The 24031-nt window shown below is 36.7% G+C and overlaps 2 protein-coding genes across 4 annotated transcripts in view; one reads left to right on the top strand and one right to left on the bottom strand.

The window, feature by feature from the left end:
- Positions 1-21182, bottom strand: part of LOC136028969 (pyridoxine/pyridoxamine 5'-phosphate oxidase-like) — a gene marked incomplete at its 3' end in the record, with an annotated part of 35642 nt that extends 14460 nt beyond the window's left edge. Inside the window, 2 exon segments of the mRNA XM_065706968.1 lie at positions 10940-11096; positions 21039-21182. Coding sequence (XP_065563040.1) covers positions 10940-11096; positions 21039-21135 — 254 coding nt within the window.
- An 11-nt stretch (positions 21183-21193) lies between these two features.
- Positions 21194-24031, top strand: part of LOC136028937 (myelin expression factor 2-like) — a 62923-nt gene continuing 60085 nt past the window's right edge. For 2 of the 3 annotated variants that reach the window (XM_065706932.1, XM_065706941.1), the window contains exon 1: positions 21194-21300. In XM_065706932.1, coding sequence (XP_065563004.1) covers positions 21272-21300 — 29 coding nt within the window. In that variant the 5' untranslated portion in view covers positions 21194-21271. The remainder of the gene's footprint in view (positions 21301-24031) is intronic. The other variant, XM_065706923.1, reaches the window with a different exon arrangement.

Here is a 24031-nt window from a genome sequence, read left to right as displayed (position 1 = left end):
ATTGTTACTAGTAATACTAGTATAAATTTCAACAGTAATAGCACTAGTATTAATTGCAGCAGTAGTATTAACATATTGCCTTTTGGTCAGCTGAACACCCCTTTCAAAAAGTCCTGGAAGTTTCAACTTCCAATACAATTAACCGCTGCTATAACATTGCCAATATGCCCCTTTGATAACCTGTATATTCATACACTTCTTGAAATATTCATCTTAGTACTTTTAGTCTTCCAAGTAGTTACAATAGAAGTAGTAGTTTGGGTAGTACTTGTAGTAAAAGTAGTAGTAGTAAAAGTAGCAGTGGTATCAGTATTAATTGTAGAGTGCACATATTGTCTTTGGATGAATTGATCTTTCCCTTTAAGCATTCTCTGGAAGTTCCAACTTAATACCCAAATCTATTCCCTAAAAACGCCCTTTTGAAAATCTACAAGCAAATAAAGGGTTTTGATTTAGTTCAAATTCCCCCCTAATATTCTCTAAAATTTTCATCTTCAAACACTCAACCTTGATAGTACTAGCATCATAGCAGTAGTGGCAGTAACATTAGTATTGCATTAGTAATAATAGTAACAATAGTAGAAGCAATAGTAGAATTGTTGCCTTTAGGTCAGTTGAACATACCCCCCCCCCATGATATCCCGCAAATTTCATATTAATACGGTAAGCCGTTCAAAAAATACTTCTGATGCGCCCTTTCGGCCTCTTTTTGACGTCCTTTTCATCTTAATATTCTCAGCCTTACAAGTAGTTGTTATTAAAGCAGTAGTTGGAGTAGTTTAGTAGCAGTAATAGCAGAAGTAGCAGTGGTAATAATATTAGTAGTAGCATCCACAAATTCAATTTTGGTCAATTGATCTTCCTATTTAAACATTCTCTGGAAGTTCCATCTTAATACCAAAATCCGTTCTTAGGATACGCCCTATAGACAATCTGCATGCACATAGTGTTTTGATTTAGTGCAACTTTCCCCTCAATATTTCCTCAAATGCTCATTTCAATATCCTCAACTTTGGTAGTACTCGATACAAAAGCAGTAGTTTTAGTGGTAGTAGTAGCGGTCATAGGAGTAGTAGTAGTAGTATGCAAATATTGCCTTATTTAGTCAATTTATCAGCCCCCTTATCATTTTCTGAAGGCTACACATTAATATACTCAGCCATTCCTGAGTTACGCCCTTTTGACAAGTCCTATACACATAACTTGTTTTGATTTAGTTCAAAACTCAGTATTCCTCAACATTCTCTAAAAGCCTCACCTGAAAGCCCTTCGACTTTTTGGAAAATAAAAGTCAAACATGTCCACCTTTCTCAATAGCACATACTATATGTAAACAACGGACAAATTGCCAAGTCTACAGTCCTTGCCCTAAGGGTTGTTTGGGGGGGGGGGGTGACATCCCCAAAGACATAATTACAGGATTTTTCAACCATACTGAACAAAATGGTTTGCTCAAAATTTTGATTGGATGTGCTTTGGGAAACGATGGGGTGTGGGGGGGGATGAAGTGACTGGTTGCCCTCCAATCACTTTCGACTCCAAAAAGGCACTAAAACTTCGGATCTCCATTAAAAACTATATGCCCTGGGGCCTAACTTAAGATCTTGACCAGGGTTACGAGGGGTTATGTCAACCTTGGAGGAATTCTTATATGGTCTTTGGACTATTTTGAACAAAATTCCCATCTCAAAATTTTAATCGGATCCATTTGGGGAAAAGAAGGCGTGGGAGGGCTGATTGCCCTCTGACCACTTTTGACTATTAAAGGAGGAACTAGACCTTGGGGCTCAACTTACAACCCTTGCCCTCAGGCTCTGGGGGGTTGTGTCAACCCTGGAGGCATTGTTTTATAATATTTGGACTATTTAAAAAAAAATGAATATATCAAAATTTTGATCAGACACATTTGAAGAAAAGAGGGCCTGGGGGAGGATATTTGGCCTCCGATCATTTTGGACTCTTAAAAAGGCAGTAGAACTTCCGATTTCCCTTCGAAGTTCATACAATCACCCATTCTATAATAGCCTTATATGTTAACAATGGGCAACTGGCAAAATTGTTTGCCCTAACCCTGACAGAGGTAAGGGGGAGATGACATAACCACCTCCCCCCCAGAAAAAGAAAAAAACATCCCCAAAGACATAATTACTGGACCATTCAACTATGCTGAACAAAATGGTTGCCTCAAAAACTTGGTTGAATCTTTTGGAGAAGTGATGGGTGTAATTGGGATGGTTGTCCTCCAATCACTTTTGAATCTTAAAAAAGGCACCTAAACTTTAAATTCCAATCGAATGAACATTTCCCAAAATTTCAATGACGACTTCTTCGATACAAAGTGCCTTGGCGAAAAAGAAAATAATACATTGTGCCCACATTGTTCTTTGCTTAGGAATCTTAATCACTTTTGAATCTTAAAAAAGGCACCTAAACTTTAAATTCCAATCGAATGAACATTTCCCAAAATTTCAGTGATGACTTCTTCGATACAAAGTGCCTTGGCGAAAAAGAAAATAATACATTGTGCCACATTGTTCTTGATCTTCGATCAAACTCATATAGCATAGCAAACCAAAGAAAGGGATTTGGGAAATATCTATACATGCATCCATCATTACAATAGTATCCTATATTCACTATTACGGCATATATAGATTTTAATGACTATAATGTCTATACACTATGCCAAGTGATTCTTCAGATATTTTCTTTTTACATTGAGTCAAAGCTTAGATATTTGGTTAGAAGAATCCAGTTCCAGTTCCAAACATTGTAGGGAGGTATATGGACTATCATCAAGTCCTTTCACCTCTTTGACTCCTTCATCAGAAAAGCTAGCCACTGGAAGTACTATCCTCCTCCAGTCAGCAAACAATGAGTACACACTATTATATACAATAATACACTATTATTGATTGTGGGAAGTGCGGGTACCTGAGCTACCTGTCCCCAGCAGTTTAAAGCCATTAGGCCGGCTGGTGCCAATACGACTCGTTATACTCACTCCCACTCTTCTGCACAATCAACATCTATGCATAAATCATCTCCTTTTAGATTGACTTCTTCATACTTTAATCATCACTAAACAATATTTCTCTTCTTTAAGATATCAATAGATACCTTAATTATCTTACAATAAATATCCCAGAACAGGTTAGAGTTCAGGATAGCTGTAAAAGTATTTGGAATCTTAGCCAAGGAGCAGAAACACTTTAGAGAAATAGTCTCCTCACTCTGAGCCTGGCAATCAAATAATACATGCTGAATTGTATCATCTGTTGAGAAGCAGACTCGGCATAGAGTGGAATGATTATTAAATAACAAGCTATTTAGAATTAGGGCACCTGATTCCAGCCGGTAATATAACACAGTATTTAATCTAGTATGAAATGGAGATAAAATAATTTACTGTGATTAACATTGGATCTTTGCCTGATACAATCTCGTGAATTGAGGTCAGAGGAAGGACTAGGGATCAACATGGAAGCCTTTCCTATTAGAGAATCCGCCATATCATTATATTTGATGCCTTTATGAATTGGAACATGTCAGAAATAAATCTCAAGGTTTCAAGGTTCAATCGGGTTTAATTAAAAAAAGGAAACAACTAAACTTAAAGTACACTGCTCTGTGACAAAACTCACGTTGAGACCCATAAACATAAAAGATTCTTCACTAACACGCAGTACGGCTCCCACTTCATTCTTCGACACAACCACACGCCTTCTTATAATATATTTTTTTAATCTTAATAATAGGGTTCCTCCCTCCCTCCCCAGACGTACAACCACCTCACCTGAATATACTAAAAAATCTAAGCTTCATCTAATTTAATTAATTAAATTTCTATCATCTATTATCCTTGTCATTTTGTCATCCTTATTATCCTTGTCATCCTTGTCATTATATAAATCCTTGTCATTGGCAATTCTATTAATATTTTGGAGCAATAGTAATGCTGATTTGGAGTCAGAGAGACAGAGTATATTTTCAGATTCTATGTTATAATTTATAAGTGCATCCAAGGCCATGCGAATGGCAGATAATCAGCAGACAAAATAGAAGATCCCAATGGGAGAGGAAATAGATGTTCAAGTTCAGGGATGGGATATATGCTCCTGCTCCAGCTCTCTCTCTCTGGACAGATCCATCTGTATATATTTTTCAATGTTCTACACCTTTGAGATCTGTTCAGCCAAAAGAGTCTGGATCTTATAGTAAGGAATCAGGTTTTTATTAATTGAGATAAGTTCTACTTGACAACCTGGAGGACTCATTTCCCACGGAGGGGACTCAGTAAAGGGATAAGCATAAGGAGAGTATTGATTCGAATTTGGGACCTCCAGTTGAAACTGATTCCATGATGAATGGGCATTGAGACAGGCTGACTTCCCAGGAAAGGTATATGCATATAAACCATGCTTGGTTCCATAAGCCTGGATGTGCGAAAAATGTCTAATCCTTAGACCAGATGCTCTTTCACTTAGGGACACTAATCCAGACAATATTTTTAACTTAGACAGAGAGTATACTTATGCACACCCAAAGCTATTCGAATAGCAGAGTTTTGCAAAGATATAAGGATTTTGAATGAGGATGGGGGACGAGCTGAAAAAACCGGATCCCATATTCTAGATCTGAACGAATATATAAATTGTAGAAATCCAATATAAGTTTAGGATGACATCCCCACTTACTTCCAGCAAGTCTCTTTAGAATACAAAGTCTCTGAATAGTCAAAGAATTCAAAGAATTAATATGTTCATGCCACTGCATTTTAAAATCCATTAATAAACCAAGTAACTTCACTGAATTGCAATATATGATCTCCCTTGAGAAAATTGTTAGTGGACTAGGAGGACCTGTAGTACCATTAGTAAATATAATGGCTCTAGTTTTACTGATTGAGATTGGGAAGCCAAAAGCTAAAGAGAATCTCTGCACTAATCTTATATCTTGTCGAATAAGACATTGAACAAGGCCAATATCCCTTCCAGACTTCCAAATAATCAAACCATCTGCATAAAGGCAAAATGATGCATGAGCTACTTGAAATTCAGAAACATACAAGTTGAATAGAAGAGTACTCAGTATTACACCTTGAGAAAGACCTCTGGTAATGGAACTTACTCACCTCTAGACTGATTTACTTGAACATAAAAACATCTATCAGTTAGAAAGGACTTTATAAAAGTTATGAAAAAGTGAGGGAAGTCAAAATTAATTAAAAGTTCCAGTAATTTATTGTGAATTACATTGCCATAGGCATCTGACCAGTCAAACAGAACAGACTCTGTGACATGTCTTATTTTAAGAGAGTTACAGACATCAATTTCTAGCGGAGTAATGTTGTCTAAAGAGCTATGTCCTTTTCTGAAACCTGTTTGTTCACTAGGAAAGAGATTATTGACTTCAGCAAACCACTCAATTCTTGATAAGACACGCCTTTCCAGAACTTTACTAAAGGCAGGTAATACTGATATAGGACGGTAAGACTTGGGATCACTAGATGAGTAAGAAGGTTTTAAAGCTGGAAATACCTGCGCAATCTTCAAGACATCTGGTAACTTTTGGCTTGACCAAACAAGATTATAAAGACTTAAAAGGGCAGTATAAACCACCTTTGGGGACTCGAGAATCCACTTCATATAAATACCATCATGACCTGGGGAAGACTTGATATTAAGAGAGTTAAGTGCTACACTGAATTCATCTTGGGAAAAAGGTTTCATCAGGGCACCTTTATATGAGCAGGTAAGAGGCAAAGTGCAAAAAGGAGGTCAGGTGGAATAAAAATCTGACCAGTCGTTCTTATAGATATTAGTAAACATATCTGCCTTCTTCTTATCTAAACAATTGAATAGCCATTCTGAATGAGAACATATCTACGATCATCAATAGACTGCTTTCCACTATTAAATTAGCTAATGAAATTGTGAACTTTTGAAATTGAGGTTCTAAAACTGATACTTGAGCTGTAAGTACCCTGTTTAGCTCTCCTACAAACTAGTTTCACCTTAAAACATGATTGCTTATAAGAGATTTCTGTTGACTGAGATGGGTGCTTTTGTAACATTTTACGAGCCTTTCTTTGTGTCTGAACTGCAACCCTACACTCGTCAATCCACCGGTTCTTGGGTCTTTTGGACCCATTTGTAAAAATGAGACTTAAGCATTGGTATTGCCAATTGAGCTGACTGCAACATGATTGATTTTAATTTAGACTAAATGGCATTAATATCAGAATTGAAAGAAACAAAGGAAAAGTCAACTTCCTTTAATATCTCACGAAAAAAGGGACCAATTGCCTTCGGAGTTATTAAATTTAGGTATGTGGAGTTTGGGAGAATAGCAAGTCTTGAAATGATGTGAGAATTGCAGAATGATCAGATTACAGATATGAAACCTTTACCATCTTAACTAGATCATAATATGAAGAAGAAAATCTATAGTTGAGAAAGAGTAAGATGAAACGTTATACCTGGTCTGGAAGCTAAATTGAGTGAAAATCAGTGTCTGGAAAATTAAACAAAATGTACTCTATTCTTCTTCCTGGTTTGTTGCTACCAGCTGATTGTTACCAAAGAGGGCTATGGGCATTAAAATCACCAAAAATAAAGGTATTATCACCTGATAGTTTTGATTCCATGACACTTTGGATATTCTTGCTCCCACATAGGCTATTCATTAATTTTATGGCAAGATGGTTACCATTTGCTAGGGTAATTATTATACCTACAGCATCAATTTCATCCCTGTAGATAATTAAATGTTGAGGGGAATGTTGGACTGAATCATAAACAAAGATCGCAACACCACCTCCCTTTCTATTAGTTGATCTATCTTTCCTGTAGCATTTGTACTCAGGTATTTTGATTTTCTTGAACTGATGAAGGTTAGTCTCTTGTAGATAAATAATCCCAATTCTATTATTGTTTACACATTGGATAAGATCAGCAAGATTATTTGAATTTAAAGAAACACAATTCTTTTGTAGGATCTGCAGCTTAGCTAACATAGGAGAAGTTGAATAGGTGACATGCATGATACTTTGAGAGAATTGATGATAATTCTATTCCTATCTCATTGAAAATAGAAACGGAAAAGTAGTATTCTGCAATTTCTTTTGTTATACTGGCTTTTTTGTCTTTAGACAAATTTGATTGGAAGATTTGGTCCATTGATACAACATATTAAATTAAATTTGTAACATGAGGTCCAACTCTGTCATACATAGTGTTGGCTTGAGTAGAAATATTGGAGAAGCTGCCACGCTTTCAGACCAAGATTTAGCATTAGTTCTAGGATTGTGGAGGGCTGGATTTGCTTTGACAACATTGGGTTGCTCCTTAGCCAACTGCGAGTAAGATGTCTCAATAGGAAGTAGGAGTGCTTGATTTTGGTTGTTTGTGGGGACCTATAGCCAGGGGTTTGGAGGAAGGGCTAAATTCACTTCCTTAGCCTCCTTAGATTTTAGGCCTGATTGCACTTTGGAGAGCCTCGCCAGCTCCATTGCAGCTATAAGGAAAGGAACATTTTCTTGATGGGCAATCCTTAAGACCTTAGCCCGTTGAACATATTTTGAACATAAATTGTGAACTGCTGATTTATGACTACCATCACAATTTGTACATTTAGGAACTTCAGTACATATACTTTCTCTAGACAAGGAGTGATTACCAAGACAATTGGGTCACTCTAATTCAGAGGAAGAACAGTACTTAGATGAGCGATCAAGCTTAAAACATTTTGAGCATTGGAGGGGCTTTTCTGGTATATTATATGAGCCTTTAGCTGACCAAAAAGGAAAACCGAGTGAAATTGGGAACTGACAGGTAAGATAAAGAGGACACTCTTATTGCTAATTAGTCCCTTAGAATCTGGCTTGCCTATACGATGAACTTCAAGAACCTCCAGCGTTTCCCCCTTGCTGTTCACAAGACTATTTTTCAAGTCTTCAGTTGACAGTTCTAATGGTATGTTATACAACACCATTTTCTTTGAATATTTCAGAGGTGGTTTCCACCATTCTGATGTTACAAAGATTTCAAAATTTTACATAGGTTAAGAGCTTTACAGGCTTCATTTCTATCTAGGAACGTGACTGTTGGTGAAACATCTCTGTTTATGTTCACAGTGAAGCTGCCTCTAAAAGATTTGAAAAGATTCATTCTAATGTTAGCAATATTTTTGATAGAAAAAGTTTGGTCTTTTCACTGTTAGAATGAAAAGAATAGTGGGTTTGTCCTTTATCTCCATAACTGGGACTGAGTTTGAGATTCCAATTATTACAGGAGGACTTGTAGAAGGCTTTTTACGTTTCTGTTTTCTGCCTACTGTCTGAAAATCATCATTTGGCTAAGTATTAGTTTTAGAGATTGGGGACTCTGAGACAGTAATCATGGTATCATTCTGGCTATCATCATTGGATATTGAGATACAAAAATAGAAGATTTGTCACCTTCCCTGAGGGGGCTAGAAGAACTAGGAAACATTGAGTTAAAGAAAGGAAAATTCCGGAATCTCCTACCACGCAATCAACTTAGAGTAAAAAGCAAAAGAATACTTCCCAAACAAAAGGAATATTAAGAGCTTTAGTTCCTTTCACTCAGAAAATAAATGAAATCAATAATATAGTTTTTCATCAATCGATTCCCTAAACGAAAAACCCTGTTTTACACTTGTAGAAAAGACAAAGAAAATTCTCTTATGTTAACTGATTTGAAATTTCCGTTTAATATACAAGTGGTCTTGATTCATTAATGATTCAAGCATAAAAGTCAGTCAAATCAGTAGTTGCCCATAACCATGCAGGAGCTGTCTTTTGTTATAAGTTGCTGTTTATATTTGATAGTGTTTCTTCTCTTTCTTTTATTTATTGTGTTTGCTCCCTCTGTGCTTTGTCTGATAAAGTTCTTGGGTTTATAATAAATTCATTCAATATGTCTTGTGAATATCAAGGTTTGTAAAATTAGGTCTAATTTCCCCAAAAAGCTTTAACTTTTACCTTAATGAAAGAGGCAATAGCGTCGGATGTATGACAAAATATTTCAGTGAAAATCAGCACACATTTGGTCCTGTTTCTTCACTTGAAAAAAGGAATGATGATGGAATCCTTCCATTCTTGAGGAAATTTTCTCTTGCATTCCAATTAGTTTAAACAACTCTTGAGGTTTTATAATAAGACATGGCACAGCTTTATATATTTCCAAGAGGATTGAGTCAATACCCTTTTCATGTTCAACCTCCTTGATGGCTGTTAGGATTTATTTTTCAAACAGTTCGTGGTAGTGAACTGTAAGTAAGGAGCTACCCGGCTCAATAGTAACCAAACCACTGAAAAATGGAATTTTGATATCAACAGACAAATCAAATCCCTTCGATGGGAAGGAGCATTATTGATTCAGTTGGGTTATACAATGTCTGGAGGCCCAATTTTGATCTTTCTTGGATGATGTCAGTTCAAATAAGAAGGGTATCATCATCGCTTCTTAGCAAGGTAGAAGATTACTTTTTATTGCTAGTGTCCTCTTTAAGCAGCTCAAAAAGTCTCTTTACGTGGTAAATGTGGTCCTAATTTGATCCACCTTTTGATCCTCTTTTGATCATCCTTTTATTTGATCCTAATAGCTCTGGTGGTAATGGCAGGCATGTTGATAACGTTGATTTTGGAGTTAGTCAAATGGTTCGTGGTAACAAACCGTATGACTAACTCCAAAACCCATTTGACAGCCAAATAGTAACTGACGATCTAAAACATGAAATTATTATATCAATAGATATATCAAAAGAATTGGCCCTTTTTAAGTGACCAAAAAGATTGGGGGCCAGCTAGTCCCCCTCCAACAAGCCACCTCCACCAAAGATATGCTTTTGGGGATATAATGAACCTCACAGCCTCTAGGGGAAAGGTTGTTAGCTGTGAAATTTGGCCATATTGTTCACATACAATATTCATAATTACAATGTATAGCTCATTGTTTTGTGGTAGAGCATTCACCTGTAAATCATGAAGTTAACAGATCAAAACCAGTTATTCTCTTACATTTTTTTTAAAATGAGGAGGCATGACTTCAATTTGACATAAAATAATACACTAGAGACGGTGGTATTTCTGGGGAAAAATTTCCAAGGGGGAGGGACTTCTGACATGATTTGAAAACATACAGGAGAAATTTCCCTCTGCTGAGAAAGATTCTCAGCAAGGATGGAATTGTCACCAGAAAAAACCCAAAAAGATTGGGCCCAGATAACCCCCCTGCCCAAAGCCATCTGATAAAAATTTTAAGATAAGAATAGCTGTTTGGTCCAATAAATATGTTTTTGGAGGTAAAATGATCCCTCATAGCCCCTGGGGAAAGGGCTATAAGTTGTGAAATTTGCCTACATTGTTCAGATACAGTATTTGTACTTATAATATACTGCTCATTGCCTTGTGGTAGAGTTTTCACCAGTAAATGAAGAGGTTGCTAGTTCAAAAATCAGTTATGGCATTCTCGAATTTTATTTCGGAAAAAATGAAGAGGTATTACTTGATTTCTGACACAACAAAATCACTGGAGGTACTGAGATTTCTGGGAAAAATTGATGAAGTGGGAGGATTTTCAACATAATTTGAAATGTCCACAAGGAATTTCCCTATAAGAATCCCAGCAAGGATGGAATGATCTGACGATATTCTCCAGGTGGGTGGGTGGAGGATATTTTAAATGACAAGAGCTTTACTTTGAAAAAATTTTTGTGAGAGAGTGAATAATGATTGATTTTCCAGCATTATTTGAAAAATGATCAGAAATTAACTTAAGAAACTGAAAGTAAGGAGTAACATTAAGACTTAAAACATTTTCCCCCAGTCTTTATAAGCATGAAAAAAAAAAACAGTTTTTGATTGCGTTACCAGCAAAGTTAATCAAAGTTAGTAATAAATTTCACTACATACCTGGTGGATGTTGCTATGCACATAGCATTTGGCTCAATAATAGTCTCACATTTACATGCCTCATTAAACCAAGATTCGAACTGTTTAAATGGCTCCCTTGATACAAGATGTTCTTCCAAAAAAGCCTCATTCTTGTGCTTGTATGGCTGTCTCATATCTAAGAATTAAAGGGGGAATTAGACATAAACTACTAAATCATACAGGTTAATAAATTTATTGACCCTGGCTATGTAAAAGATAAGTTTGCATGTGCAAATATCCCTAATGTGCAAATATATAACCCAAATTATATATTTTCCAATGCATTATGCCACCTACAAATTGTTTTTCCAATTGTTGTTTTGTCACAGTTGATTCAATTTACAGGTAGACAGATTGAAAAAATTGAGATGGATTCTGAGAAAAGATAGGAAGTGTATTATTTGGGCTATATATTTGTACATCAGGGGGAGGGGAATAAAGTATAGCAGGGCTGCAGTCAAAATGTGTTAACTATAATTATTTTGCATATTATGAAGTAAGAAATGTTTTCTTAGTGTAAAAAATATATAATTTGGGCTAATATATTTGCACATAAGAAGGGGGGAGGGGTAGGAGGGGATAAAGTATATTGAGGCTGCATACAAAGTGTGATCACTGTGTCATTCTGCATATTATGAATCAAGAATTGTTTTATTAGCATGTTCCATTATCTCTAGGTAGGTATCGAGGCAAATGCCAATAAATTTTCTAATAAAAATTTTGAGACAGCCATTTTGTTCAAAATAGTGCATATATAATATAGCAATGCCTACAGGGTCAACACAGCCCCCCCCCCCAACAGCCCAAGGTGGTACAGATGTACGAGAAGTCCACCACATATGGAGACATGTTAAGAAAACAGTTCTTACTTCATAATATGCACAATAATCCGAGTTAGTATATTTTGTAGCAGGAGAGCCTTTATCTTACCTAAATTGCATTATCCAGCAAATAAGGAATTATCCTGTAGGTTCTGGTTAGTCAAGATGTTGAGCCAATGTTTTGGCTGCATCCCATTCTTGAAGCCATGGCTTGGATGACTGATCTTTGTCCACAGCTACCTTGAAGGCCTCCACACTAGGGACTTAGACTGCTCCTTTGCTTAGGGAGTTTCGGAGCCCCATGGCTTTATTTGAGAAGAAGTTGTTCCGTAGTCTGCTGTTGGCTTGTTCGAAGTACAGCTTCTTGGTGTGTCCTCTAGTTCTTGTTGACTGGCCAAGCTCAGGCCTATTTTGTTGCAAGGACTGAGTTTGCAGCATTTTGTACGCCAGGATGACATCCCCATGCTTCTGCAAATAGGACAGGATAGGAATCTGTAATTTCTCCAGGCTTTTACAACCCTCTATTGATTTAGGTGCTCGCCTTTGGACACTCTAGTTTTTTCTTGTTGCTTTTATTTAATGGGTTTGCAACACACATACCTAATTCCAGTTTTGCCTGAACAAGTCCTTTGTATAGCTTTGCCATCAGCTTTGGTGACATACTGTGGAATTTTCTTTTTAGAATTCCCGGGGTCTGGAGTGCTTGGGAGGCAACTGACAGAGTAGGTTGGTTAAACTTCAATCCATCATCCACAAGTATACCCAGATCTCTTTCAGCATGGGAGGAAAATTCATCTGCCCAACACCATCTATTCTACACATGTGATACTGACCCCTCACAATCTTTCAGCCAAAATAAGTTGTCCTGCATTTCTTAGTGTTGAATTCTGACCTCCAGCGTTTTGCCCAATCAGAGAGTTTTTTGCCCAGTCAGACACTTTCTACTTCAGTACTATCCGAGGAAAATACCTGAGTGTTTTCTCCATGCAGCTTTATACTCTGCCTTCTATCTTTCAGGAATGCCATCACCCACTCAACAACCTCCTGGCTTACCCTGATTGCAATTAATTTTGTCTGTAGTTGATGATGACACTCTTTCTCAAATGCTTCAGCAAAATCTAGGAGAATGAGGTCTACAGGGATTTCTCTATCTTGGAGCTCTGTGACAAAATTGTAGGAGTCTATTGTAATATTCCGATCTCTTTCTATTCTAGGTGACCTGGGTTTCTACTTATCCATGATAAATGTTGAAACTTCCTACATGGTGTCAGAAACGCTTAAAAAAAAAGAAAACAACAACATGGAAACCAACGTCCCATACCATACAATGGACTGGACAAGTGACAACCTCAAAGAGGCATGGACAAGATTCAGGAACCATGCAAGCCTAATGTTCCAAGGAACCCTCAGTGGAAAGACAGAAAAGAATCCAATGTGCTTTCTACTAATACTGATGGGAGATAAAGGGCTAGACATCTTTAGCACCTTAACAATTGCAGCTGATGAAAAAGACAAGATTGAAGTATACTTGAACAAATTTAGTGAATATTTCAATCCTCGATGTAATACAATTTTCTCAAGGTACCTCTTTCACAAAGGTGATGGTGAACCTGTGGGTCAATTCATAACTGATCTAAAGCTGTTGGCTCGTGAGTGTGCCTATTACACAGCAGACATAAGAAAAGAAATGATGAGAGACTTGTGTGTGGTGTCTCCTCAGCAAAGGTCAGAGAAAAACTTCTCTAAGCAGGTTTCAAATCTAACTCTGTCACAACCAGTTACCATTGTGAAAGCACATGTAGGAATCCACACGCAGCTCAGAACAATCTTACAACCTGATACAAGCGACAATAAAGCATTTCAAGAAATACAAACAAAGCAGGAGGCTGATTTTATAAGAAAAAAAAAAGAAATCAAACCATACCCAAGAAAAAGCCAGCTACTTCTGTGGTGGTGAATATTCATCCACCCAAAGGTGTCCAACAGGAGGACAGATTTGTAGTAACTGTGACAGACTGAACCACTTTGCAGAAGTACGCAAAAGGACAGTGAACACAATAAACCAGCAACAGCATCCCTATGACCTACAAAACATCAACAATGATGAGTTTTTCATTGACGTCGTAAACATGGAGTTGGGTGATAATCAACCACATGTAAAGCTTATGATCAATGGGCAAATCAGTATTATTTTGAAAATTGACACTGGTGCCCAAATACAAATATTATATCAGAAAACTTTCCAACTCAGGCAACCCAAGGTCGTAAATAAGCAAGACACTACAAATCCTCACCAGTTTTGGAGGTCAGAGAATCCCAATAACCGGTGTCTGTAGCCTAACCTGTGCATACACCAATGGATGCAATGAAACACAGCCCTTCTTTGTAGTGAAAGACGCCCCCATACCAATCCTAGGCTTTGAAACTAGCAGAAAACTGAATTTAATTAAGGAGCCTCCCAATAACCCTCCAGGACAGATTCAAGGAGGAACTAAATAGAGTGGAAAAACTTAGTATGATCAAAAAAGTTTCTTACCCCACAGACAGAATGAATGCAGCAGTTGTGGTCGAAAAGCCTGACAAAAGCCTCTGGGTATGCATTGATCCACATGGCTTAAACAAGGCTATCAAAATATCCCACCACCCAATACCCATATTTCATGAAGCAATGAAATATTGTGGTGCTAAGTTCTTCATAAATAGGATACTCGCCATGGATACTGGTCTCTCATCCTTCATGAGGATTCATCTCAATCAACTATGGTCAACACACCATATGGTCAATACAAGTTCAAACGCATGCCGTTCAGTCTAATCTCAGCACAGGGCAAATTCCAGAGACGCATTGGAAGAGACATTTGAGGGTATCAAAGGGTTCTCTTTCATATTTGATGTCATCCTCTTATCAGGAAAAAACCATAGAAGAGCATGACGCCGATGTCTGCAGCGTGCTAATCTGGGCACGCGAAAAAGCTGTCAAGTCCAACCTAGAGAGATGTATGTTTGGAAGCAAAAGCATACTGTACTTTGGACCCATATTTTCAGAAAATGGTATCCACCCAGATCCAATAAAGGTCAGTGCACAAAAAGAAATGAGGCCCCCAACTACCAAAGATGAGCTCCAAATTGTACTAGCAATGATGAACTACTGTGCATGGGATGTCTCCAACCTGTCATCACTAAACCAGTCACTACGTGATCTAGCAAAACAACAACAGCTTAAGCAGGAGCACCAATATGACACAGCCTTTACCAACATCAATGAATCCATCTGCAGTTCCCTTGCATCAATTGATCCGACACCAAGGAACAATGAGCTACAAGTTGATGCTTTCAAGTTTGGCCTTGGAGCCACTATCATTCAAAATGAGAACCAGTTTCTTTTACATCGCATGCACTGAACGCTACCAAACAGAAATATTTAAAAACAGAAAAAGAACTTCATGCCATCCATTTTGGAGGCATGCACTATCATCAATACCTCTATGGCCAGAAATTAAGTGTGGTATCTGATCACAAGCCCCTCAAAGTAGTGCTGAATTGAACAATGTCAAAATCTTCACTAGGACTTCAACAAATGCTACTGAGAACCCATCCATGCAACTTCACAGTGACATTCTACCCAGGCAAAGAAATACCTGTTGCCAATGCCCTGTTGTGCCCATATCTTCCTGAGGAGGATACAGCAATGCAAAAGGAGATTGAATCATACGTAAACTCAGTGATGATGCTACTACCAATCAGCAACAGCAGAGTTAAAAAGCTCAAACAAGAGACAACAACATACACTCAAATGAATTGAACTTACTAAGAAAATTCAAAGGGATTGGCTGGAAGCCAGAAGAAACCTCTCACCAAACATCAGCTCATTCTGAAATGTCAGACGTGACCTAACAATCACAGACAATATCATACTTAAAGGTGGTCACCTAGTCCACCTAGGCAATGAAATAACTATTGCCAATACCCTGTTACGCCTATATCTTCCTGAGGAGGAAACAGCAATGCAAAAGGAGATTGAATCATATGTCCCTACTACCAATCAGCAAACAGCAGACTGTTTGGCTGGAAGCCACAAGAAAACTCTCACCAACCATCAGCTAATTCTGAAATGTCAGACATTACCTAACAATCACAGACAATATCATACTTAAAGGCGGTTGCCTAGTCATACCCAAGAACTCCTGCAAGGAAATCCTTAATTGCATACAAGCATCACATTTGGGCATCAAAAAGACTAAGCAGCGAGTTCGCTCTGTCGTTTTTTGGCCAGGAATGGCAAAGGACATCAAAGAGCATATCAGACACTGATATACATGCACCAGATACCAAAATTCAAACCAGAAAGAACCCTTGATGTCACATGACACCTCTCACTTGCCATGGGAAAAAATCGGGTGTGATATCTTCTACAAAAACAGAGACTATTACCTTATTACCATTGACTGTTACAGTTGTTTCTATGAAGTCAACAGATTGAGATGCAAAATGTATGCACATCAAGTCATATACTGTCTGAAGAGACACTCAGCATGTTATGGGATTCCCCGTGCGCTCATTGCCAACAATAGCCCACAATTCACATCATCACTCTTTCAAAACTTTATATTAGAATGGAAAATACCACAAACCACATCATCACCAAATCTCCCTCAGTCAAATGGATTGGCAGAAAAGTATGCAACTATGGTCAAGAATATACTTAGCAAAACCGATTAGGCTGGAAACGATTTTGAGTTAGCACTGCTAGTATATAGAAACACCCCTGTTGACAGAAACCTAAGAGCAATAGTTCCATGGAGAAAAGAACTGCTTTGTACCAAAGATCATCCACCCCAATCTAGTTAAAAAAAAAAACAGATTAAACAACAGTCATGTCTGATCAAGCGTCATGACCAACACTCAAGAGAACTGAAGCCACTAGAAATTGGTTATCCAGTCCAGACACAAATCTACAGTAAATTACTGGCATTGTTAAAAGAGCCAACATAAATCCAAGATCCTACATAGTCAAGACTGATGAAGGGGCGACCTACAGAAGACACAGGCACCACATAAAGTTACTATGTCACCAGCTTCCATCACCAGACATCACCAGCTCTGAAATTATCCCATATAAAGAGACTTCAGCAGCACTGCCAGGTCCACCTGGAATAGCTCTTACCCCATCCCATGAAACATCAGATCAAAACCCTCCAAAGCCACTAAGTCAAAATCACAGTTCGGTATTTCACATGCCAATACCAATGTCAAGCACCAGTTGCTTGATCCCAACAGAACACCAAATTGCCCCCTACATAACCTGTACCAGTTGCTCTGTGAAGCCAGTCCAAAGGCTCTGCCTATAAAGCAGCACTGCCAGGTCCACCTGGAATAGCTCTTACCCCATCCCATGAAACATCAGATCAAAACCCTCCACAGCCACTAAGTCAAAATCACAGTTCGGTATTTCACATGCCAATACCAATGTCAAGCACCAGTTGCTTGATCCCAACAGAACACCAAATTGCCCCCTACATAACCTGTACCAGTTGCTCTGTGAAGCCAGTCCAAAGGCTCTGCCTATAAAGTAAATCAGTCTCTGAAGTGAACTGAGGGAGCAAGAGTGGTGCCCCCTGAAAGGTAAGTTTAAAGTAAAAGTAAAGTGAAGTGTCTATACATACTAGTTCAGCCAAAGAAAAAGTAGAGTAAAGAGTCTATAAATAACAGTTCAGCCAGAGGAGCTAGCCTAGCGCTTTCTCTGGAAAGCATTGTGTTATATTAAAATGTGAGAAGGTTTACTATTTTGTACCAGGTCACTGGTTTAGAAAAGAGGGAGGATGAAATTCTCTGATCTCTTTCAATTGTTGGTGACCTTGGTTTCTACTTATCCATAATAAATGTTGAAACTTGTTGTACTATCAGATTTGTATCAATGGATTGTCCTCATCTAAATCTGTGTTGACTCTGCATAATAAGATTGTTGGAGGTGTGTGACAATGGAAGCATTTACTATTTCTTCCAGAATTTTCCCCAACAACAGATATAATGCTAATAGGGCAGTAATTTGATGGGTCTAATTGGCTTCCACCTTTATGGATAGGGAGGATATAAGCATTCCCCCTGTCCTGAGGTACTGTCTTTGTATCCAGGGATTTTTGAAAAATGCTGTGAGAGACAAAACCAATTCTGCATGAACTTCCTTTATTGTCTGAGGATGTATTCCGTCAGGCCCTACAGATTTGTTCTGGTTCAGATTTTTCAGTCTGGCCTCAATATTGTCTTTAGTGACAGTAATTGGTGACATTGGTGGATCAACTGTATACTTAGGTTGATTGGGAAATGGATCTCTATCAGGGGTAGTAAAGGTTTTTTTGGAACTGATTGTTCAGTGTCTCAGCTATTTCTTTAGGGCTATTTCTTTAAGCCTTATTACAGAGTTGCTTGAATCTTTTATATTATAATTTATCTGTGTTGGCATATCTTTATATTTCTTCCACTGCTTTTTCTTTCTTTTTTGTTATTGCCAGTTTAATATCACAGGTGAAAAAAGGAAGAGTTCTTGGCTTACAGATTCACATAATTGTTGTTTGCTTGTCACAAGATGATACAAGAATCTCTTTCACTTTACCCCATGATCAAGAGCATCTGCATTCTCAATGAATGACCAGTCCTCTCTTTATAATTCTTGCTGATCTTGGTTGTAATTTACATAGGCCTACATATGTCTAACATACTGATTTTTCTTAGGAAACAGCTGACAAGCAATTGTAATATGATCAAATGCTCCAAATGGCTGTTCAGGCTTTATACCAACATTTGTTTCTGGGTCTTTTTCTAATACAAGGGAGAGCTGTTGAGATTTGCCCGTCTTGATGCCTAGTTGTAAAATTAAATGACTGGTACAAAGAGTGATTTTGTAGTTATGTAAGAAATGGGTTAATATGACCAGTCTCTTCTTCTAAGACATAACCCTCTGTCCATTGTACCTGGGGTGGATTAAGATCTCATGTTATGATTTTGTTTTTGTTAGTAATCCTCATAACCTGGTCAACAGAGCTGGTAAGTACTTTTATTGATCTCACTTGGCAGGGGGCACTAGGGCTTCTATACAGACATCCTATTACAAATTGGCTATCACAAAGTTTAATTATTACCCATACATGTTCTACCCATGTTTCATACTCACTATTTATATCAAAGGTCCCACCTGGAAGGATACTCTTGCATAAATTGCAACTCTTCACTTCTTTCCTCGTTTTTCAAAGAAATTGATAAATGTCCTAGAACCTATCCTATACATTAACAGAGTATATACCCCTAACCCCATAATGTGCAAATATATACCCAGAACTGTATTCTGAATCTAAATATAACCTTCATTGTCTCATAAATGAACTTTACCCAAACCCTTAAATATACCCAAATCAGGGTATATATTTGCACATCATGGGGTGGGGCAAAGTTCATTTGTGATGCAAAAGAAGGCTATATTTAGATTCAAAATGCTATTCTGGGTAAACATTTGCACTTTAGGGGGGTGGGGACATATACTCTGTTAATACATAGGCTCTAAGAAATACATCAACTTCCTGGAAAAAAGAAGTGAAGATAAAGGTTCTCCTGCTGCAAAATATATTAACTATGAATATTTTGCACATTATGAAGTAATAGTTGTTTTCTTAACATATCTCTTTTTGTGGTGGACTGCTCATACATCTATACCCCCAATGCAAGGATTGTAAGTTATACTCCAGGGTATATAAGATTTTATGAAAGGGGGTCATACAAGCTTTGTTGGGAGCTCATTTGATTGGAAATCAGAAGCTCTAATGTATTTTGAAGGGTCAAAAGTGGGTATATATTTTGCAGTTCATATAATTGACTTACCAATAAAGTGAACATACCACTTGATGCCTTTTTTTATGTTCTTTCCAAATGTAATAATTGCTTCTATTGCAAATTCAAATTTAAGCATTTTTTGACCTAATCTAACTATAAACTATTTTGGTGCTGAGAAAAGATACAATCATTTTGTCAAAAATGACTGGAAACAAATCCATTGATTGAAAATTTGGTGTCAAGGAAGAAGAAAACAGCATAAATGGCAAGATAAAACTTATTTATCCAACTTAATTGTGGAAAATAAGTGCTTGTTGTTTACATAACATTAAAAAAATGGACTAATAATGAAACAGTAAGTTTAAGACCATGTTTTGAAGTTTGAAACCAATGTTTTAAGCCTTTTTTTATATGCTATATTTTGGTCATTTTCAATAGCTAAAAAAAGCACTTAAATTTGAATTTATGACAGAAGCAATTATTACACTCATAAAAAACATAAAAAAGGCATTGGTTGATAAGTTCACTTTATTAGTAGATCAATTATATGAACTACAAAATATTTACCCAAAAGTGATCAGAGTGCAAGCAGTTCTGTCCCCTAACCCTTTTGATAAATTTATTGCAGTTCATATAACTGACTTACCAATAAAGTGAACATACCAGTCAATACCTCTTTTTAATGTTCTTTATGAATACAATAATTGCTTCTACCACAAATTCAAATTTAAGCACTTTTTGACCTAACCTAACATTATCTATCTAAGCTAACCTTATTATAAATAATTTAGCACTGAGAAAATGCAGCATTATTTTGTCAAAAACAACCAAGAAAACCACACTGAGAAAATGTAGTATTATTTTGTCAAAAATGAGCAATAACTCACATTTTAATTGAAAATTTGTCATTTTTAAAACCTGAAAAAGTGCATAGATTTGAATTTGTGGTAGATGTGATTATCATATTCATAAAGAACATAAAAAAGGCATCAAGTGGTATGTTTGCTTTATTGATAAGTCAGTTATATGAACTGTCATAATTTTACCATCCTTTTCTCCCAAATGGCTCCACCAAAATGCGGACTGCTCAGAACCGTCCTAGGATTAAGCCTAATCAATTTGGTCTACTAATTGGTTTTTGCTTTCAACCAAATGGCAGTGGTAGCCTAGGCTATTTTAATAGTCTTCAACAAGAAATAATTCAGGATGGCAAACTATTTACATGTCCCAGGTCCTACACAATATTATTACATGTCACATGGCACGATTTGAGGTAGCATACTAAGACAGACTAGTGAAACCACTAGGGTATCTGTAAAGAGGCGAATTACATAACTAGAGTAGGCCTACTATTCAGTCAATGCAAGTGGCAAAACATTCATCGTATGTTTCTAAATTAAGTAATATACAAATAAAAACATTGAATTTTATTTTACCTTTTATATCGACATTGGAGGTCATATTTTTCGTAATTAAAAATATCTTTTTTTCAGAAAAAATAGCAGGTCTTAAAAACTTCAAGAAATTTGCCATATTAAAAGGTTGACAGTGCTACCTATTTAATTTCTGAGGAAATGGCACTTTAGAACATCCGGGTAACCAGTTTTAGTGAAGAAATATAGATTTAAGACTTTCGTGTTCTCTATCATTGTGTAGTTTCAAATTTAAAATGGTAACAGAGAATGGTGATAGAGACAGGTTTGTACTAATTTTTACACTTAGAAAATGTTAAATATGGTTTTTTGCATTATTTTTTTTTAATATGAAGGGGACGATTTTAAACAGGCACCCAGAAATAGCAGAAAAAAGATCTGCAATTAGAAATTGGGATTTGTATTGCTGCTCTAGTGAATAAGGAGGACCTATCATTATACTTACTGTATATAAAACTACTTATCAAGTTTTATCTCTGCCAATTCAGAAAACAATTCTGATATTATACCACTTTTATGTACATATATAGCCTATATATTTCCTATCTTAAGAAAACTATGGTAAAATTCTAGTTAATTGACTTCTTGCTATCTCAGTAAGGGTATAGGTTAGGAAAATGAAACTTTCAGGAATGAATCTACAGACTAAAGTATGTCCCAGGAAGGTATTTTGAAGCAACTACTTCCACTCCTTCTCCATCTAGAGGGCTCTGACCTTTGATGACCTTTAAAAATATGTATGTTATAAAAGTGAAACCTTGCAAAATAGATCTTCTGCTTAATTGAAGTACAACAAAATTGTTTTCAGCTTCATAACTTTGCTCAATTCCATTTTATAAGGTTTTAAAATGCAAATACATTTCCTAAGTTAAAAAAAAAACAACATTGATATGGCTCAAAATTCTACTCAAATAAAAGGAATTACATTTTCAGAACTAAAGGCAGAGAAAAAGCAACAAGTAACTGAAAATTAAGGTAAAATGTTGTTTTGTCAAAATTTCAATAGGTATAGACCTGTCATGTAGGCAAATTTCAGGGCCCTCTAGAGGGAGAAGGAGTAGAGGTGGGTGCTTTAAAATACCTTCCCAGGACATACTTTAGCCTGTAGACCCATACCTGAAAGTTTCATTTTCCTAATCTTAACTCTTTCCAAGATAGCAAGAAGTCAATTAACTAGAATTTTACCAAAAACTATTCTTACTACACAATATGCAGAGCAATCGTAGTTAACATATTTTGCCTGCTTTCTTGCTATACTTCTCCCCTCTCCCCTAATGTTCCAATATACAGCCCAAGTATATTGTTCCTATCTCAAGCAAACATTTCTTGCTTCTTAATCTACAGAGTAATTATAGTTGACACATTTTGCATACAGCCCTGCAATATTTTACCTGCAACCTCCTCCTAATGTGCTTATATATTTCCTATCTCTTCTCCCAATGCATCCCAGTTGTTTCATTCCTGGTAGCTGTTAATTGAATCAACTGAGATGAAACAAAAATTAGAAAAACGAGTGATTGATATGGATGGTTTATGTGTCTGTGAAGTCTGAAGAATGTTGCTAAACTTGAAGATGCTCATATCTAGTCCCTTTTGAGTAATCCAAATAGTAATAGCCTAGTGCTGCTGAGGAGTTGTAATCTTCACCAAACATGGACTAAACATAGAAATTTAAACATGTTCTAATATTCCTTCTAATTATGTCTAGTTTGAATATTGCTGCTATGTTCTATATTGGGCAAGAGTCTTATAATATCAACATGGTCTAAAGGGTCTTCTGCCCCTAATCTAAACAACTCTGACCTGGTCCTGTTGGACCTACTAATTAAGCTGAGTACCCAGAAGTTCTCTCTGCAGATGATTGATGATCTATGGTAATTATAAAGTGCCCGAGGTTAGCTGGCCTGATGGTATATCATATCATCCTGCTAACCAGCCTTCCTTTACAGCTACTCCAAACCTTGCTGGTGACTTCTTAAACCATGTTATTAACCAGTACATTAGATTTTGAAATCCACAAACATTTTACTACTTGACCTTTTGATAACACTAGGTAACAAATAAATATTTTTTGAAAGTTGTCCAGGGTTTTCCAGCTGAATCAGGCTAATCTTGATGCTCTGAGTCTGAAAATGACCTTGGTTTTGTTGAATCAGGTCAGAATTTTTTTGGCACAGATATTTAATAAATAGTTTTTGGAAAAAAAAACAGATTCTTGTTGATCATCAGCTGAATTTTTCTCTTTGAGTCTGTTGGCCAACAGCTTGGAGAAAGTCTTTGACAAGCTGAGATTCTGAACCAGAGCCACCATTAGCAAATAAAATAACCGAAAGGCTAAGAAGAGTCATTAATTTTAAATTGCTTTGTGAAGGTGTAATGAAAATCATTCAGAATGACCATATAACTGACAACATAGATATTGAAGGTTTTTAATTTCCTCAAATCAACTCTGCTTGTCCTGGAAACAAAACACTCCAAGATTTATTGGTCAAAAAGACCAAAACCCTCCCTTACCCCCCTAAAATTGCAAAAAAGAAAAAAAATGCAAGTGTCAGAATCACTGTGAAAAATTTACCAAAATAAGTTCCACAACATGACTTGAAAGAATGTTTGTGACTATGAAGAAGCCATTGCCTCTGACTCTAAAATAAATCCTTAAAGATTTAGCAATATATTTCTAAGACAAACCCATCCTGTTGAGCTATACTTGACATGAAAAAACCCAATGACAGCACTATCTTTCACACAAAAGTGTGGTTTTGCATAAATTTTACTAAGTTACCAGCAGACACTCCTTCCAACTTTGCCACTATTAATAAGATGTTGGTTTGTATTGCTACCTGTTACCTTTACCAATGGTGATGTTTGCCAAAGACTAAAAAACCTGAATGCAAATAAAGCAGCTGGGCCAGATACTTCCCCATCAGCTTCTTAAAGAAACTGCCAAGTACATATCAAATGCTGTTACTTCCATCTTTTGCTTGCCAAGTGAAATA

The sequence above is a fragment of the Artemia franciscana genome, chromosome 1 (assembly GCF_032884065.1).
Source record: "Artemia franciscana chromosome 1, ASM3288406v1, whole genome shotgun sequence".
In the NCBI taxonomy this organism is placed as follows: domain Eukaryota; kingdom Metazoa; phylum Arthropoda; class Branchiopoda; order Anostraca; family Artemiidae; genus Artemia; species Artemia franciscana.
This window is presented reverse-complemented; position numbering and strand designations above follow the sequence as displayed.